At 54.3% G+C, this 18,649-nt stretch overlaps 1 protein-coding gene across 2 annotated transcripts; it reads right to left on the reverse strand.

Annotated features, from left to right (window-relative positions):
* Nucleotides 1-8,699: 8,699 nt before the first annotated feature.
* On the reverse strand, nt 8,700-16,971 carry olfm1b (olfactomedin 1b). 2 transcript variants are annotated; one of them, XM_052051908.1, is made up of 6 exons: nt 16,531-16,971; nt 12,948-13,097; nt 12,711-12,866; nt 11,312-11,531; nt 9,548-9,654; nt 8,700-9,463 (listed from the first exon to the last, which is right to left on the reverse strand). In XM_052051908.1, the coding sequence occupies exons 1-6, from the start codon at nt 16,594-16,596 to the stop codon at nt 8,789-8,791; spliced, it is 1,374 nt and encodes a 457-aa protein (XP_051907868.1). In that variant the 5' UTR covers nt 16,597-16,971; the 3' UTR covers nt 8,700-8,788. The 2 variants fall into 2 exon arrangements, with proteins under 2 accessions (XP_051907868.1, XP_051907867.1); XM_052051907.1 differs by lacking the exon at nt 16,531-16,971 and adding an exon at nt 13,676-14,143.
* Between the last annotated feature and the right edge of the window lie 1,678 nt (nt 16,972-18,649).

Genomic DNA, 18,649 nt, shown 5'->3' on the forward strand with positions numbered 1-18,649 from the left:
AGGCTAAAAATACACTTTGGAATGGCTCAATTGTCGTTTTGCAGACTTGTCACCTTTTCTTCTGCACCGCCTACCCGCCCCATCCCCCACTTTTTTTCCTCCTTTTGGCGCTGGTTGCTAGGAGATGACACAGTAGCGCCTAAAGGTTCTCAGTGCTGCTTTAGTAGGATGTGTATTGAAACCCCTCCACCCCTCAAATAAAAACCTTGTCGCAAGGCTCGCGGTGTTTTGTGCAGGTTCACAAAATAAAGAGCAAAGGAGAAAAAAGCTCCAACCTAAGCATCGGTATCGGACAAGCCAAGTCGCTCGCCTTGCGAAGGCGTGCCACTGACAGTAACGCGGACTCGGGTTGGTCGTGTCAATTCAGCGACGTGGTTAAAAAGTCGTTAGCCTCTGGGAGCTTTGCTTAGCCGTCAAGCTAACAACATCAACGATATCCGTCGGGGGTCATTCAGACGGGCTCATCGGGGAGAAGACTCTTCGTAGATGCCTCGGTGGTGTTTTGGGCTTGGTCGCCGGGGACAAAAATGTCTGGCGGTGAGCCGGTTTTTCTCTCATCTCTTGTGACGAGATGAATTGGGACTTGGAGAACAAGCTCGGGTGTCCTGTTGAATCCTCTCGGGGTTGGAGAACCAACTCGTAGCCGATGGCATGTTTTTGTCAACATTTAAGACCGTTTGAGTCTCCAATGAAGGTTTTTGGAAAGACAAAATCAAGTTTGTTTCATGAGCCAAATGTACTCGTGTGTCGCCAGCAAAGCTCGGATGTGATTGCGAGTCCGAGGCGGCGCTAGCAAACAATTTGGGGACGTCGGGGAGTTTCGAACGCTCCTTAGCTTTCAGCTAACATTGTTGACTCGTCCGCTAGCTGACGAAAGCAAAGTCCGACATTTGTTTTGTTTTTGCGCCCCCTGCGCCGTCGTAGCTGCTGAACAAAAGCCAAGCGCAGTCGCGCGTTCTGCAAATCGTACGCAAGCTGCGACGGAGTTGGTCGATCAAGAAGGGAACGCGGCCGGGCCATTTCCTCGGCAAAGCTTCAATCCACACGCGCTCGTTGTGCACCATTATTATGATTCAAATTTTTCAATGAGCGCAGCTGCTGCAAAGGTGCTCTTCAGAGTTGAAAGAAACGCAAAAAGCTTTCAGGTGGTCGGATCTCGTTGGCACCTGAGCGGGTACGAGCGAAGCGAACGGCCAACACGCGCCGCGCCAAAAGCTAAAAATAAAACGGCGCTGGACCAGCACAACAAAGAAACCAATTCTCTGTTGAGACAACTCAACACGGACAACTTTTCAGAGGGCCACAAAAACGACAATCGTGCATACCGGGATGGGGGAGAGACCAAAAAATGTCTCTTCAGCGGGAGAGAAAAAGTATTTTTCAAGAAGGCAAACCATTTTTACAGTGCAAGAAGAGTTGCGTTTTCATTTGCGGGGAAGTCATTCCAAGTAGTTGCGTGCTTCGGCACCAAGCGGCACGCGCTCAAAGCTCGTTATCTCTTTGGAGATTTTCACGTCTCCAGCAGCAACAAGAAAAAGTGAAGCGCAAAAACAAAGCGCATGTTTTTCAAGTCTCTCCTGGCGAAGCGGGCGGGATTGTGACCCAGATTTCTTTCTGAATGCGCATGCGGCCCACATCGCTCTTCGTGGCTTTCTTACGCCGAGAGAAGAAAAGGCGTGGATGGCGGCGGCGCCAAAAGGTCGCTATTCCGTCCGTCTCTTTTGTGGAAGTGATTCAGACAAAAACCAAAACGGGTTCGGGGGGTCTTTCCCAGGAACCCGCCAGAGTGCTACGGTGGATGCAAAAAGTCCCCCCGGCCCTCTTTCAATGCCAGATTCTTTGAGATGCTTTCAAAACTGTGTGATATAAAATGTCAGCTATTTGGAGCGCGTCCCCAAATGCCGCCGTCCCTCCCAGAATGGGCCCCCCCGGCCCCCATTTTACAGGCCAGCTTTACCTGGAGGCGCTTGCGAAATGGAGCGCCGCTTTGATCATCTGCAAGGCAACTATTTTTAGGCGTTGGTGACGGGGAGTGGGGGGGGCTGCTTTTCTGCATGTTGGCTCATTTTTTTGCTCGCAATCTGTCAAAAAGGTGATGTGATACCTTGACTTCATAAGTAAGCATACACGACTTGGGCGCTTTCTTCCGCTATTGCTTCCGTTCTTACTTTATTCCGCTGGCTTTTCTGGGCCTATTTGCAGGCGTAGCTCACCGCTAATCGCCGGGGTCGAGCGCTCGCCCGTGTACTTCGCCCCGCGGCTAACGAGGTCCCGGCGGACGTCGAGACGCGAGGCTAGCGCACATTAGCGCCCGCGTTGACGCCAGCTGTCGGGGATCCGCGCGGATGCGCTCGCGGACGATGAGATTCCTCCGCAACTGGGTCGCTTTGCCTTCTCGTGGTGAATTATTCAGCAGGCTATTTTTAGAAAGGCAGACTTCTCCTTCTGCGATTGCGCTTTTGCACGCGAGGCATCTTTATCCGTCGGCCGTCCGGGAGTAAAACCTCACCAATGTGCCGAGCGAGCGGAGGATTTCCGATGCGCGGCGGTGGCCCCCGGCGAGGGTCTCGCTTCTCCGGGTAACCTCTGCGCAAGTTCGCATCGCGCGCACTAACACCAGGACAGCTCTCACTCGTCCTTGTACTGACACGGCTCATCTTTGGTGCTTTTTCATAATTGCGGAAATGAAACGCGACTAAGTTTGACTAAATGTTTGGGCGGCCAGTGAAGAACTGGACGGGAATCATGCTTGACTTTTTGCCGCGTGATCTGGATGCTACGTGATTTTAGCATCCAAAGAGAGGGGGCCAGCCACAAAAAGGTGGCGCTTGATGACGGCGAGCCCACTGAGTCACTCGTCGGCCAGCTGGCGCTCGGTCGGAGAAAGCCAAAAAAAAAAAAAAAAAAGATTGGCAGCTCCGCACGGACACGACATGGAGTCATTTTTGTATCCCTCATGTTGGCATTGTTGCATTCCCCATTTTGGGACAGTCGATCGGCCATGCAAGATTCCGCCGGCATTTCGACTCTGGCGTTTATCTGTCGTTTATCAAACGAGTGTTTCCATACCAGGATGTAACATGAACTGTTTCTCCTCCAGGATAAAATGTACCATACCCCCCCCCCCCCCCCCCCCCCACAAAACACAAAAAATGAAGGAGACCCCCACTGTTCAGGTCTCGGAACTTAAAAATGGAACTTAATATAATTCGCCCTCGTTTCCACCTGACTGCGGCGCTGCGTTTTCTCAGTTTCCAATTGGGCCGAGTCCATGCCCTATGTAGCCCCGGGACCATACTTTGCACACCCTATTGGAGAATAGGAAATGTCTCGCTCACGTTAATCGGCCGCCACGTGGCTCTCGCGGACGGCAAAGACGAGAGCGGGAGGGGGGTCCATTCCCGTCGGCTCCTCTTGTCTCGGCGCCGGATGGAACCTCGGAGGAGGATGTAAGCGTTGCCGGATGCAGATGGTACAAGCATCCTCGCCATCCTTACCAGATTCCTCACACGCACGCATGCACGCGCGAGCCACCAAAACAGGATTTGTTTCCTCTCAAGGCTTTGGGAGGGCTACGGTGTTTGTTGTCGTCTTCTGGCGCTCTCTCACTCTCGCAATAGCGTGCGCGTCGAAATTCTTTGTCAAATGCTGGAGTCGCTCGGCGCGTGTGGAGGAAGGAGTGAAAAAGAGGACGAAAAATGTCTTTTTACCCGCGCCTTCGCCGGTCGGGGGTTGCGAGGCGTGTCGTTAAAGAGTCTGGCCGGATGGCTGTCAGCCTCGCTGCCAATTAGTGGCAGCCGAGAGCGCCATCTTATTCCAGCTCGCGTGAGGGGGCACGCGCACGCGAAAAGACGAATTTTCCGATGTCAGTGATTCAATCGAGTTTGTTGCTGAGGAAGGAGCAGCCCTACCGGTGTTTTACGCGGCATGTTTGATGCGCCTGTCAACGTTAAATGTTAGCGGCCATTAAGGCTCCTGTCAATCGACCCCGCTGCTCCACGGCGGTCCACGCGGGGCTGCTTTTTCTTGTCAAAGGCAATCAAAGCGACCGCCGCTCAATATTTCCCTTCCCCCGCCTGCACCTTGGCATTTTCTTGCTTGGTCTCTTCTGAAATGGCTCAACTTGTCCAGTGAAATGCGTTCAATTCGGATGCGTGGCGTTGAAGCAAATGTCCTTACGAAGCAACGACATCGGCATCATAAACGATGCAAGCGTTTTGTTTTGACACGGCGTGGCATCAGCGGAGGGGTTGCCGAGCCGAGCCGTTTTCAAGCAAAATCCCGCAGCGTAGCTACATAGATGGCGCTAGCTATGTAGCTAGCAAACTAGATTTCGAGCTAGCCAGGTAGATGAAAACAGATGATGCCAGATAAAGATCAAGAGAGATAGCTAGCAAGCTAGATAGGAGGGATGGCTACATTTAGCTCCATGGATGGACGTACAGCTTGATAGACTGACAGAGGGTCGGACAGAGAGAGAGAAAAATGTGTGACAGCCATTTTGGCAACAAGACTGAAAGTAGATTAACGGGCTGTGCGTCAACAGCTCCGCGACAATCTTTGGATTCCGTCGACGCCAAAATGGCGAGTGGAGCTAATCCGCCAGCCCGGAGAGAGCATGTCGCCGCGTCCTCTAAGATCCAAAATCTTGGTAATGGACCGCGGCCCCTTAAGTGATCACTAATTGAGGCTCTTCGGGGAGGAGGCCCGCAGCACCATTTCCATTAGTCAGCTGGCCAGGGGAAAGAATATTGCTGCCACCAGGCTTTTTAGTCTCTCTCCCTTTTTTTTTGCGCTCTCTAGGAAGAGGCGGCAAAACTAATCCAGATTAGGTTTGGTTTCAGCCCCCTCCCGACCCCCCCCCCCCCCCCACCAAATTCTGCGCTAATCCAAAACAACAAGTGTGGCGATCAGAGCATATGTGATAGCATGCAGAAAAAGTCTCCGCCTCGTTCTCTTGTGCCATTTGAAATCCTCATTTTCAGTGCACCATTTTTTGTTTGCTTGTTTTGAGGGGAGAGCAGCTGCTCGGGTTTGATTGATTCGTTTTCTTTTTTTGTTATGTTGCAGCACCTGTTAAAAATCTTTTTATCATGGGGTACTATTTTTTTTTTTGTAATTGTTGCTCCTGCTGAAGCGATGGAGCACCAACTGCAGTTTGTCCACTTTATGTCGCTAACCGAAATGCTAATGTGGAATGTTTGATCAGGCCTACTGCTTTGATATTTTGCATTTCCCTCTGAATTGTTTACTAAATAGGCAGCAAGTAATGTATCGTGTAAAAACAAAACAAACAAAAAAAAACAATCATGTGATTCGAGTCGATTGTGTTTCCTGACACATGTAAATTTCCCCATTGTGGGACGAATAAAGGATATCTTATCTTTACGGCTTTTGGAAAAAGCCAAAAGCAGCGTCGCCGCAGTCGGACTGCCGATCTCGCTGCTGTCAGCCGAGCACTAAAACATGAAGTGCGGCGACCCAAAGTAAATATTGATGCGCTTTTACGAGAAACATCTGCCGTTGCGCCGCTCATGAAATATTCACCAGCGAGCAGGAGGAGGAGGAGGAGGAGGAATGTTCGGCTGCCGTCGGTGACGCTCGCCCGATTTGGCTCAGATCGGCGCGGCACAAAAGCCGACGACATGGTGGCGGGGGCCAAATGCACGCAGGCCCGATCCCTCACCCGCCGAATTCAATGGCAAGGTATCAAAGGCAGGGGGCGCTGTTTTGTCGGCGGCCACGAGACCGCCGCTCTGCGACAAACGCACGCGCGGATGCGAGCAAACATTCGGCCCGGCGCGAGGCCTCGGGGGACCGTGAAGAGATGATGAAAAAGGCATCCAATAAAGCGCGGCGGCGTCCACGCGCCGTCCTCCGACAAGTGACGAGGAATGACATCCGCTTTGTCATCGGTCCGGAAACAAAATACGGGGGCCGGAACATTCTCCCCGCCGTCCGAGTGCGTTTGGAGCGTGATGAAACGTCTCCCCTCCGCCTCTGTAGCTCGGAGTGCGAGGGTGAATAAATAAAGGCATTTATAATTCATGACTTGCCGAACGTGTGAGCGGATTGATCGCTGATTGCGGCCAGAGAAAGGAGGACGCAAAACCCATCGAGCCCAACATTTGCCTTTCCCCTTTCAGATTTTATTTTCCAGATGGCCGTGGTTTTAGCGCGCTCCCCCCTCCCCGAAAAATGGGGCGGCTCAATGAAGCCTTTTGGATGCGCACATGATGCAATTGCGCCGCCCCGACCGGCGGAAGGGGTCCGTGAAAGGCCGCGTAGCAATCGGCGAGGGGCCGCCGGTTAATCCGGCCGCAATGTACCACTCCGGCTGAAAATCCCTCTGATCCCTCGGCGCACGCGATTGCGAATCCGCGATTTGAGCCGCGTCGTGATTGAGCGCTGGCCGAAATGCCCGGGGGGGGAGCCGGCCCCCCGCGCGCCGCCCTCGGGTGCACCGAGACGGAGAGCGCCGCGCGGCTCTGACAGTGACATCCATCACGCGCCATGAATAATCAATGAGCGCCATCTGGCCCGCTCGGCTCCGACCGCATCGCCTCCTTGCCCCCCCCCCCAACGCGCCACATGTTCCCGCAGCATGTCGCGGCAGTGACGGGTGGCGGAATCCCTCCTTCCTTAATTGCGCCGCATAATTCTCTGGAAGCTAATGAGGTGACCCGCAAGGACCCCCTTGGGGATTTCGACAAGACGAGGCCGGATTGACGAGGTGTGTCCAAGTGCCCCGTTTAGTCACCGCATCCCGTCGCTTCCGTCACGCCGCCGTCTAATCTTGCTGCCGCTTAATCACGCACACGTCGGCATTTAAAGCGGACAAAACTGGGAAGGCTAATTAGCATGTCGACAGGGGGCGGGTGTTTGTATTGTTGACGAGGTGGCGCGAACTTGGGCACAGGCCTCCTCGCAATCTTTTTGGGACACTTTACGGCGCTTGTAGCGCAATTTACTGAAGCGACTGGCTTCAGAGGTGCCCCCGATGTACGCAGTGACACCTCGGCGTCCATTTTGTAGCGCCACGCGACATCCGAGCGGGCATCGTTGTTGCATCGGTAGATTTTTATGACCGCAAAGTGCTTTTGTCCTCGGGGAAATTGAGCCGCCTGTTCGCCGGGCCCGAGCAAGGTCATAGCTTTCGCCGCCGTCTTTTAGCCGCCCGCCGTCGTGGTGGCGCACCCGCCCGCGCCGGCTAATTAGCCACTCAGAAAGCAGCCTTTGTGGCCGTCGAGTCGGACGTGATGAAATGAAAAGCGACCGTCCTCGGCTTGAGGCGCCCATCGTAGCTGAAAAGATGCAATCCAGCGCTAATGTATTCAGCGAGTGACTGACGGCTCGTTTGGTCGCGGAGCTGGCCCCGCCGACATGGCCCCCCCCCCCCCCCCCCAATCATCTGGAGCGCATTCCGCGGCAGCGAAGCGGCTCTTGTTGGCCGAGGGCTCCCGGTAAAAATAGAAACAATCATTTATTCATCGATCGAGAGATCACAGGACGGGGCCGGGGAGCGACAGGATGGGCTTGTTTAGCAGGGGGAGATGGGGGAGGGGGGCAAGGGATTGACGGGCCGAGGGCCAAGCGAGGCCACGGCGGCGAAAGGCGCTGCACTGACAAAAAGGACACTTTTGCGGGAACGGAGGAGGAGCTTTGATGGCAGGATGAGCGCGTGGGGGCGGAGCTTCTTTCAATCGTCTTCACAAGCAAACCCTTTGGAACAGGATTTATTTTGTTGGCTTGCTTTTACACTTGAATCACTGTAATTCTCTTTTTTTTTAATTGACACGACGCATGAAGTATCTCATCTCAGGTACAACACATCCAGTACAAATGGAAAAGAAAGAAAGATTTTTTTTTCTTCTTTTTTTTTTGTGGAGGAGGATTACATTGAAAGCAGCGGCGTCCTTCACAAGGACGTATTCACGTATGTGACGTGAATCGTAAAGAAACAACTTTCCACCACAGTGAATTGTGGATGACGACCTTGGCGACATTGTTATTTTGCTCTTTTTTTTGTTTTGTTTTTGTTTTTGGGTGCGTTCTTCAAAAATGAACAGGAAGCCTTGCCGCCGAAAGTTACGGTGGTACAGAAGTGAGAAATCAAACAAAGTTTCTAAATAACTACAAAGAAGCAGCTAAATATATCAAAATTCCCCTTGTTGTTTTGTTTTTTTTGAAATTGTGGGCTACCAATACAGCAAAAGACATTCAGGAGCAGTAGAAAAGCTTCATGCACAGAAAGCCTTTTCTTCATTTTTTCGTTTTTTGTTCCCCTCCAAGTGTTGGCGTCACCAACATGGACGGGAGAGCCCGACAACGGTCGCGGCCTTGATGCGCTACTGCAGTCCATGGAAATGATGGCACACAATGTCCCGGCCGGCGAGTCCTTGGAGGAGGCCGTTGAGTGGAAATCCACCTTTTGTTCCGTTGGCCCCTCCGCAATGATTGCAGACTACTCACAGCCGTTGGAAGATTGATGACGACCAGATTTTTTTTTTTTTTTTTAGGGCATCGCTTACATCGTTTTGCATCTGCTCTACATAGATGGAGATGGCGTCTACGTTGACAATCATTTTCTATGCGGCAAACAATCAAACGGGTTTCAGTCCAAACCAATCGTCTCACAAAAAGGATCGACTAGCGCCGAACTAACACAGTCACACTATGATGGGGTTTTTTTGTTTTGAAACATACAAAATTCTCCTTTTTTTTTTTTGGAAACTCTTAACAATCAGATATATTCCGTTATCCCCGCCCACCAAAGTGCACAGTCAGTCTACAGTTCTTGGGAGCGGACGACGTGGAAGAGCGTGACGTTATAAAGCACCTGGTGGCCGTTGTTCCAGGCGTAGAGGGCGCGGTCCCGCGGGTTGTAGTCCAGCATGGAGATGTGCGAGTACTTGTTGTGGAAGGCGATGTCCATGTACTCGTAGGTGGAGGAGTTGGTGGAGTAGGCGTAGTAGACCTTGGTGCCCCCCGAGTAGCCGTTGGTGACGTAGAGGGTGCCGCAGATCATGAAGGACTCGCCGGCGCTCCTCTTGGGGTGGTTGGTGCTCCAGCTCCGGATGATCTGCAGCGTGTCGGGGTTCAGCTTGCTCAGCACCATGTTGCCGGCGTTCTGGTTGGTGGCGTAGACGGCCCACAGGCCCCCCTCGTCCGCCATCAGGTCGATGTCGGAGTGGCCCCCCCAGGCGTAGTGGTAGGCGTTGTTGAAGCCGGCGTGCTCCAGCTGCCGGGACCTGCCGATGGCCGAGGTGCGCAGGTCGAACTTGATCACCACCTGGCTCTGGAACTTGTTGAAGTAGATGGAGCCGTTGTAGACCACCTGGCCCGTCCCCGACCACGGGTGGGGGAGTCGATGCGAGGTGAAGTTGTCCGTGCTCATGAAGTCCCGCATGGACTTGTACTCCCGCACGAAGCGGTTGTTGTGATAACCGTCCATGTACCACACCTGCGAGTCACAAAGGAGTTAGGGGGGGGGCCCGGCGACGAGCGCCGGCCTTCCGGCGTTCGGGCCGCCACCGTTTCCGCCTACCCGCGTGTCTCCTTCGGGCGCCAGGGGATCCGTCATCCACGAGCCGAACCTGGACCCCGACGTCTTGACGGTGACGGGCTCGCCGATGCCCGTCAGCTTGCCGCATGCTGCAAAGGACGAGAGGTGAGGAGGCGGGAGGGGGGGGGGGGATTTCATTAGTTTGACATCCAAATGAGTTTGCCAAAAGATGATGGGAGCCAGTGTCCATCTGGCCTTGGTCAAGAGACGATTGTTGCGAGTGCGCTCACGCAACAGGAGCCGTTTCATTGCCGCGCTTTTGCCGTTTGCTCACCGGCCGTGAAAGAAACCGAAGGCCCGCAAAGTTCCTTTTGAAATCAACTACAAATTCCAAGGCTGCGACGGCCCCCGCCCGGCGTCGCGGCCGGCCCCTTTCATTTGACTCTTTCCTCTCTTCTTTCCTTTTCTCTTGGGCTGACGCCAACGCAGTTTCTTGACCTTCGCCAGTGAAATCTCAGCCGCCGAGACGAAAGCGCCGGCGGGCCTCGGTTGCGCCGTCCCGCGCCGGGCGACCTCGTTTTTCATCTCGTCTCGAGCCTTGAATCTGTCGTGCGCTTAAGCCCGCGCTACTGACAAACGCGAGGGAGCAAAGCAAACACACGCGCGCGCTCCTCCCCCTCCCCCACCGACAAAGCCGAGCGCAGATGCTTTGAGATTAAAGCAAGCAAAGCGGGTCGGATGCAGCAGAGGAAATGGCAGAAAGGAGCTTGGCTGCGCTCGGATTGTCCGGCCAAAAGCATTCCTCAAAAGCGAAGAAACCCCCCCCCCAAAACAACAACAATAGGAGCACGGAGGCAGAATCTACCCGCGATTTGCGGCGTCTTACTCGATGGAGCGTGGGCGCGCCGAGACTCGCAACGGAGGTGCGAAGGCGCAAAGCAAAAAGCGAGTGTGACGATTTCCTCGGAGATGGCGCGTCAGGCCGATCGGCCGCTTGAGCCCCAAGTTACGGAATGATGTGGGGGGGCATCACAGGACATCGCCGCAATGACGCTGCGCCGCGCCGACATTGTGCCGATTGAAATCGGGAGCAGGAAAACGTCGGAATCGGCCCCCGACTTACCTTCTTTGTGTACGAGTCGTTCATTTTGCCCACCGAATGGGCAGTTTTGGCCCCGGTTGAAAATTGCTGCGCGGATTCCGCGAGGATGTCGGTGGCAACAGAGAGCAAAAGGACCGAGTGCGGTCGGCGGCACTTGAGACGAAGGGCCAATTTCAAACAAATTCAGGGGGGCCACCTGCCGTCACTTTTTATTCACAAAGCCTCATCGGCATTTATTAGTGGTGCGAAGACCTCTGTTTTTTGAAAAATAAGGGGGAAAAAATTTATATTACTTTTTTGGGGGGGTGGGGCATCGTTTGGTTTTGCCCCCCCCCCCCCCAAAAAAAAGTAACAATTTTTTTTTTATCTGCAACCACAAAACAAAGTAGTGAATTCTAAGGGCGCGGCGATGAATTTGTCAGAAACTCATCCAAGTATTTTGATCAATCCTCCAAATTTCAGCCTCTCGAGAGTAAACATCCATCAATTTCTGAGAGCAGAGCCATCTTTGTGCTTCTTCCAAATCACGCATTGGCAAACATCTGCGTTTAAAATCTTTGAAAAAAATGGATCAAGGCCCAAGCCAGGACGATTTTCGACGTCTGCTCGCACGCTGGTTTTGAAGGCCGGGTTCGCCGCGGGTGTTTGACGCGCCCGAGCGTCCCGCCCGGGTGCGGGTGTGTGCATGTGCGTCTGTGGCCTACCCAATTTTTGCATGCACGCTCGCAGCCTCTCCTCGAGATTTGCCACTCGGCCGTGGAGCTCCTCGTAGTCATAGGCCCCCATCTGGTCCTGCAGCCCGCTTAGCACGGACGTCAGATTCTGGACCTCCTCCTTAAACCGCAATACCAATTTGGCATCGGCCTTGTACTCCACCAACACGGGTATCAACGGCCTAAGCTCCTCCATTTTCGCCTTTATGGCCTGAAAGGATTAGAATAAGCTCGGTTGAGTGTCAGGCGCTCCTCCAAAGCAACACCCCCCCCCCCCCCCCCACCCCAAAAACTGTCTTTTCCTAGCTACGCTGACACTAACCTGCCACCAACACCCGCTGTGTGTTCAAAGTGTACCTGTGTGCGCAAACCCGGACAGTTTTTTTGTTTTAATTTCTTTTGCTGTCGACACTCCATCCCGGCGGTGACCAGCCGCTTATAAGAAATAAAATTAAAATGAAAAAAAGAACAAAGAAGCCAGTCTTCGGTACACCAGCAACAAGTGGGAAAGCACTTTATTGGTCATCGTCTTTTGAAAATGCAACATCGTAGTAAGGATTACATGCTCTTTTTTTTTTCTTTTTTACATGTCACACACAACTGGAATTTTCTGTCTAGTTTTTTTCAAAATAATAATAATAATTTTTTTGTTAGATTTTTTTGAGTAACCAAATATGCATCGACAAAAGCTCCAAAGCAAGTAGAATGAAAGAACAACAACGAGAGAAGATGAATGACATTTGGGAGTCAAAGTAGAGGCGGGGGGGTTGGGCAGCAAGAAGTAACATGCAGGAAGAAATCAGTGGTGTGGGCAAGGGTGGAAAAATCTGGATTTTGACCTGCCTCTTCTTCCCTGCGGCTCTTTCTCTCTTTCTCTTTCTGTTTCTGTCTGTCTCTCTCTTTACATGTCTTTACAAAGTTAGCCCTGCAAGCAAGAAAACGACAGGCTGTTGACAGCGGCTTGCTAACCTCGCTAGCAGACACACAGCAGATTTTAAACTTTTTTTGTTTTTTTGCACAGAAAAAACAGCAACGGCATGCATTGGGTGGGAAGGGCGGCGCGCGGTGGATGGAAGATGGAAGGAGCTGAGTATGACAATCTTCCTCTTTTTTGGGGAGGGGGAGGGCAGGACATATGTGTCACTTAAGGCAAATAGTAGCAAAGTGGCTGTTTCTTGGTTTTGTGGGAAAGGAAAATAAATGCCTCACCGCCGTGTGTGTGTGATAAGAAACCAACACAGTGGCATTGAGAACACTGTTTTCATGCACTGAATGTTATGAAGGGAAATGCAGCGTTGCGTTTTGTCAGAAAAGCGCACGGTTGTCTTTGGTACGCGCGGCATCGGCACGGCGGGACGGGAGCGGACGGACGGGATGAGGATTGGCTCACCTTGTATTGCTTGGCGACGTTCTGCATGTGGTTCTCCTCCACCAGCTGGAACTTGCTCTGCAGGCCGCGCAGCTGCACCTCCATCTTCTCCACGTATTGGAGCTCCCTCTGGGTTCTCTGGTCCAGCACTTGGATGGACTGGCTCATGTTCTGGACCTGCCGGCAAAGCCGCGTCACGCGCCCGGCTTGCTCGTTTTCTTCCGGCGCCGCCGGACCGGACCGGACGACGGGGGCTACCTTCTCCAGCAGCTGCCTCAGTTGCTTGGTGCGGGCGTCCCTGGAGCACATGGATTGCTGGGGCGCCACCACGGTGCACACGCACCTCCCCTCGCCGTCCTGGCCCGAGCTGTACACCTGCCACGACTCCTCCGGGTTGGCCGGCAGCACCTGAAGAGGGGGCGGAAGCGGCGGCTGAGTGCGCGCGGACCTTCGCCATCGATGAACAAAGAGGCGTTATTGGAGCCCACGAATCACGGCCGACCCGCCGTCACGCGGGTGGAAGCCGTCGGCATGCTTCACCATTGCACGGAAAACGGAAGGAGGCCCCGATGCCCGATGGAGCCGCGCAACAAATGCATCTCGGCGCATCCGCCCAACCAAAGCGCTGGTTTTCCGAGCGCCTCGCAATCATTCGTTTTACGTTTCCCGAGCGTCTGACCGAGCTGAGCAAGTGGAAAAAAAAGCCGTTCATCATCCAGCAAATCCCTCGAGCACCAGTGGGAGGAATGTGCGAACAAAGTGTGGGGGGGGGGTGTTGGGAGCTGCGCCGTTGTGCTGCACCGCCAGCCTTCGGAAGAAAAACCTCGCGCGGTGGTTTTAGGAAAGACAAAGAGTTGGAGCAACTGCAAGATTGCCCCCCCCCCCTTTTTGTGGCGCAAGAGCCCAAAGCCAGCGCGGTCCCGAGGCGCACGAGCACGGAGCGCCCTCCCTTGGGCTTATTCAACTGTCGGCGGGTCTGCACTTACTCCGGTGCTGCGGTCCGGGTAGCCGCCCTGCGCCAGCGTCAGCTTGGTGCTGTTGAGCCCCACCAACGAGGGCAGAGTCTGCGACATCCAGTTGGTGATCATGGCCATGGTGCTCAGCACCACGCCGATCTTCAGCAGTGGAAGAGACATCTTCTTCCCCCTACGCCCCCCCCGACTCACGCCGTCCTCCTCCTAAGCGCTCCGGGGAAGATGGGCTTCGGACGGGGATCGCGCAGCCCGGACCGGCTGGCCGCTTCGCACCGGGACTGGGGCCGGCTTCCTCCTTTCTGGCGCATCTTGGTCTTGCGGCGGAATCTCGGGGGCCGAGGAAAAAGAAAACGGCGCCCGGCTCGGCTCTCTCCCGCGCACTGGCCCCCCTCCGCCTGACGCGCCTCTTTACTATTTGCTTCACGCCCACAAGCCGCCTCCCTCTCGCATGCCGTCATCGAGAGGCTGCGCGCTCCGAGTGGATGAGAGCAAAGAGGTGAGGAGGGGGCCGGGGGGAGGGGGGGGGTGGCTACCGCGCATCTGTCTCCAGACGCAATGATGTCAGCCAGCCCCCCCCTGGAAAAAAAACCCAAAACAATCTGCCATTGCACTTTGATCCGCCCGTCATGCCCTCCGACCCCCCCCCCCTGCCCCCCAGCCGGGATGACAAGGAGGGCGAGGAGATGCTCCCGGTTGCTGTGGCAACACATTCTCCACCCTCCACTCCGCCGGCTTGTCCTGTCGCTTCTCTGAGCTTTTGGTGTCTTGAACTCTGGCGCCACTTGGACGCTAAATGCGGTACTGCGTCCGGGTCCATCCGTCCGTTTTGGTGTCCGGGTCAGCCGGAGCCTGTCCCTGGTGCCACTCACTTGGAGTCGCGGCGTCGGTCTCGGTGGAGATGCGCTCATCTTACCTGAGAAGTGCAACGCTAGCGTTCTTCCCGCTGTGCGGCTCTTCAGGCAAATCCGTCGACCTTCTTTCCAAAAAGCCTCGAACGATCCATTGAATCCTCCTCCTCCTCCTCATCATCACTTTGGCAAACTTGAAGGCAGGGAATTATTGTGTGCGGAAAAGAATTGAGTTTTGCTTCATCGACGCATCCGTTTTTTCTTTTCTTTGTCGATCCGCTGACGCCAGCGACAGTGACCGGCGGGACAATGACGGCTCGGCGCCGGCAAATAACGAGCCGCAAATCGTCAAGGCATTTTTCACGCTCCGAGTCGAGCGCTCAGAGTTCCCTTTTTAAAAAGGAAGATGGCAGCCCGCGGCACGTGGCGGTGAGGAGCGGTTGCCATGACAACGCCAGCGCGCACGCATTCCCGCTCTTGACGGCCGCCCACGGTGGACGCTCGCTCCGCAAAAAATCTTTTTTTTTTTTTTTTTGCGTCCGCTTCTATCCGAAATTGTTGCTGAAGCGCGTTGGCGTGGCAGCGCTCCCTGGTATCCATCGATTTCTCATCCGTCAGTCAGCCGACACTCTATTCGGCCCCGACCCCAATAGAGGGTCGGCATGAGTGAAATGGAGGCGCACCTGCAAAACCGCAATGGAATCCAAATCCGCCATCGACTCGCGCCGGTCGATCGCCCGCATAGACGGAACATCCGTCAAGGTGATCTGACCTCCATATGACCTCCATATTTTCAGAGCTCATCGACTTAGCCGCGAGCTTCCATTTAATGGTGTTGCCATTCACAGCAAAGTTTTATCGCGCAGAGTCAGAGGACTTTATTGTCTGCGTTGATCGACCTGACGTATTTTCATCAATGTTTTAGTCTTGAGGGCGCCCACCGTGCAATGCGTGTTTTTTTTTTTTTTTTTCAAAACAACGACAGCGTTTTGAGAAGGCGACGTCGACAGATGGCATTTCGGCAACATCCTTGACGCACGTTTTCATCAAGGTTTGGTCCTGGTTGGCAAAAACACGGTCTCCTGGCCTTCTGCTCCTGAAGAGCATTCGACAGTGACCCCCCCCCCTCCCCGTCCCCCCCTGGTCTTTGACAGCAGATGGAGTCGGCTTTTCAGCATGCGGATGCCAGTGGAACAGCGCCGGGAGACAATCTGCCCTTTTTGTATGCGAGCTGCTTTGGCTGTCGCGATGTTTTCCTTGGAATGACTGTGAACTCACCGTCCCTAACTCGCTTGCTCGCTTATCGACTTGGCATTTCCCACCCACGTCATCCGTAATCATTTTACGAGCGCGGCAAATTTTTACGAGCGCCGATGGTCTCCCGAGCGCCGAATGGTGACGTCGACGTCGCGCGAGTCTCACCGCGTCAGAATTGACTCCGGCACTCTGCAACGTTTTAACATGAAAACGGCCGTCATTGGCGTGCCACGGCTGCATCTTAATATCTCAAAAGGAAAATCTGAAAACTCTGTCGAGCTTGCTTCTGAGCGAGGAACGATTGACTGTCCTCTCCTCTTCAATCCTGCTTTTTGCGCCTACGCTCGCGGCTTCATTGGCTAACGGACGGATCTGTGACCAAAGTGAGCGGCGTCCCGTATAGTGTGAGCGTGACGAGTTAAGGTGCTTCGTTTGGAAAAGGACAAAAAAGGATTTGTCAACTGTCAACATCGGGGGGGGGGCTCCACTCACGGCTTCCGTGCATTCATGGACTCGCCGCCCCTCCGGGAGGAAATGCGGTCGTTTGAACGCGGCAAACAAGAATGAGATTTTTTTTTTTTCCTTTTCCCCTTCAAGTGGCGGAGCGGCTTGCTCGCTTGCATGCGTAATTAGCGTGAAATCTGCGTTATCGACTCGTCGCCGGCCAATTAAAGGTCCGGATGACATTTTTAACGGGAAGCCGGGATGCAAGATGGCGTTTTAAAAGGGTGGGTGGGTGGTAGGGGGGGGGGAGCATCTTACTTGCGTGAGTTCCGTGCCCGTGACGATGAGGAGCAGCAGCGTGAGGAGCTTGCCGGCGGGCTGCATCTCTCTCGCCTTCCCGAGTGTGAGGATGGAGTCCCCCGCGCCGCCCCCCCCCCAACCCACCTTGTGGCTTTCAAACCCCTCCGGCCTCTGCTTTTCCGCCGTCGCAGGTGTCGCTCGAACGGCAAACGTGCGCTTTCCAGTCGGCGCCTTTTTCCCTCAGCGGCCGAGCGGGCGCAGATGCACGGCCGGGGCTCCTCCGCACTTCCTCCCCCCTCGCCGTCGTTTTGCGCGCGGCGTCGGCCAGAAGCCTTTGTGAGTCGGCCGGCGGTGGGCGGCGGCGCTATGCAAAGTTGACGTGGGCTCGCCGAGATATCGTTAGCGACGCCGCCGGTGGAGAGGCTGGCTGAGCGCGAGGCGGCGAGAGCCGGAAGTTGCAGCCCAGCGAGGGAGGGGCGGGGAGGGAGGAAAAGGCTCAGGGAGGGAGGGAGGGAGGCAGCGAGGGAGGGAGGGCCGCTCCGGCTGCCATGCGCAGACGAGCGGCTCCGGAATCCACGGAGGTCAATTTGGAGGTCAACTTGACACGCTTTTCTGCGGGTACTCCGGTCTCCTCCCACATGCCAAAAACTGCCACGGCAGGCTGATTGAAGGCTACAAATGCTCCGCAGATTTTGCACACACACACACACACACACATATTTTTGTAAATTTCTGTTTGAGGAAAGAACAATCCAATGTGATGCTTGCTGGGTTTTATTTCTTGGCAGCCATCTGTGTGCGAGTGCCGCAGGAAGAACCAAGCGGCAGGCGAGCGTTCCCATTTTTGCTGGAAGGCGGCTTGATGGCGGAGTCAAGAAACGGGCACAGAAACCAAAAGACAGGTAGTGGCTTTTAAAAAAAAAAAGTTTTTTTTTCCTCCCGGGCTGTCTGGTGCGATGCCACAACGAACCCGCTTTCTTGACTTTTCCTCCCCCTCGCCGGCGCAGGCGCGCTTTCTTTCAGAGTTCCACGTTAACTGATGAGCCGTACGAAAGCGGGGGAGCGTGAGGAGGGGAGCTCGCGTCGGCGCGGCCGTTCCTCCCCCCGAGGCGAAGGCGACGACTTGTTTGTTCTGGGCGACCTTTTGAAATGTCAGCGCGCTTTTTCCGAGGCGGAGCGCATTGATGAAGAAATTCCTGGGACGACGGTAAAATCCCTTTTTTTTTGAATCTGTGAAAAGGAGCGTTTTCAATGCTGCCGTGCGACACCCCCATCTTATTTTGGAGATGATTTGGCAACGCTGGGATGTTTCGCAATCAAACTCGTTTTACGGGGCAATTGTCTTGCCGGCGGAATTCATTCTCGGGATGACTTTTTGCTTTGGTCACGGCCCGACTTCCAATTCCTCCGTAGAAACGCACGGCGACGTCCGCCACATCCTGTGGGCCTTCAATGACAATTCATCTCCCCTCCCCACATTTTGTGTGTGTGTGTCAGAATTCAGTCAAAAAGAGTCTCGGCCATTTTGGCCCGATGCCCCCCGGTTTCCGGCTGGTTGGGATCATTGGCGTTGTCCCGCAAAAGCAAAGGCCATCCTCGCTCCTTCGGTGCACCTTTCATTCGATGCGGTTTTCACCGCCGCTCATTTGCACATCTTCATCAGCACGTTGCAAGATCATTAATAATGCAGCGGCCCGGCGGGGGAGGGGGGGGGCAGCGCTTGTTTGCACGCCGGCGGGGCGCTTTTGCAGAACTGCGGCAAATGGCGGCGCTGACAGACTTTCACCTCTTCGCAGCTTCGTGCATTTTAAGCAGCTTTTGCACAAGCACCCTTGAGTCCTTTTTTTTTCTTTCTTTCCCGTGAATGCATCCAAACAAACTGGTCTGACCTCAAACACGGCCAACCGTGAACGAATGGGCTCACAAAAAGAAGCGAGGCCCGAAAAGGCACAGGAAGTCCGGCATTTTGGTTTCGACCCTTTCAAAGGCCGCTTCCGACATCTGGCTCCCCTCGTTTTAATTCGGCCCTCGCAGCATTTAGCAACGAGAAACGACACCCTGTTTCTGACCAAAAAGTCGAGTTTTTGCGGAAAGAAATGTCAACGCTGTCTTGGGCGTAAAGTTTTTGCTTTTGCGA

The sequence above is a fragment of the Hippocampus zosterae genome, chromosome 18, assembly GCF_025434085.1.
Source record: "Hippocampus zosterae strain Florida chromosome 18, ASM2543408v3, whole genome shotgun sequence".
Lineage (NCBI taxonomy): Eukaryota > Metazoa > Chordata > Actinopteri > Syngnathiformes > Syngnathidae > Hippocampus > Hippocampus zosterae.

Coding starts and splice junctions, on each gene's coding strand:
- olfm1b (XM_052051907.1), bottom strand. CDS start 13,825: ATGTCTCTTCCACTGCTGAAGATCGGCGTGGTGCTGAGCACCATGGCC. Junction 12,867..12,947: donor TGAGGCAGCTGCTGGAGAAG/GTAGCCCCCGTC, acceptor CTTTGCCGGCAG/GTCCAGAACATGAGCCAGTC. Junction 9,655..11,311: donor AGCGTGCATGCAAAAATTGG/GTAGGCCACAGA, acceptor CGTCCTTTGCAG/CATGCGGCAAGCTGACGGGC.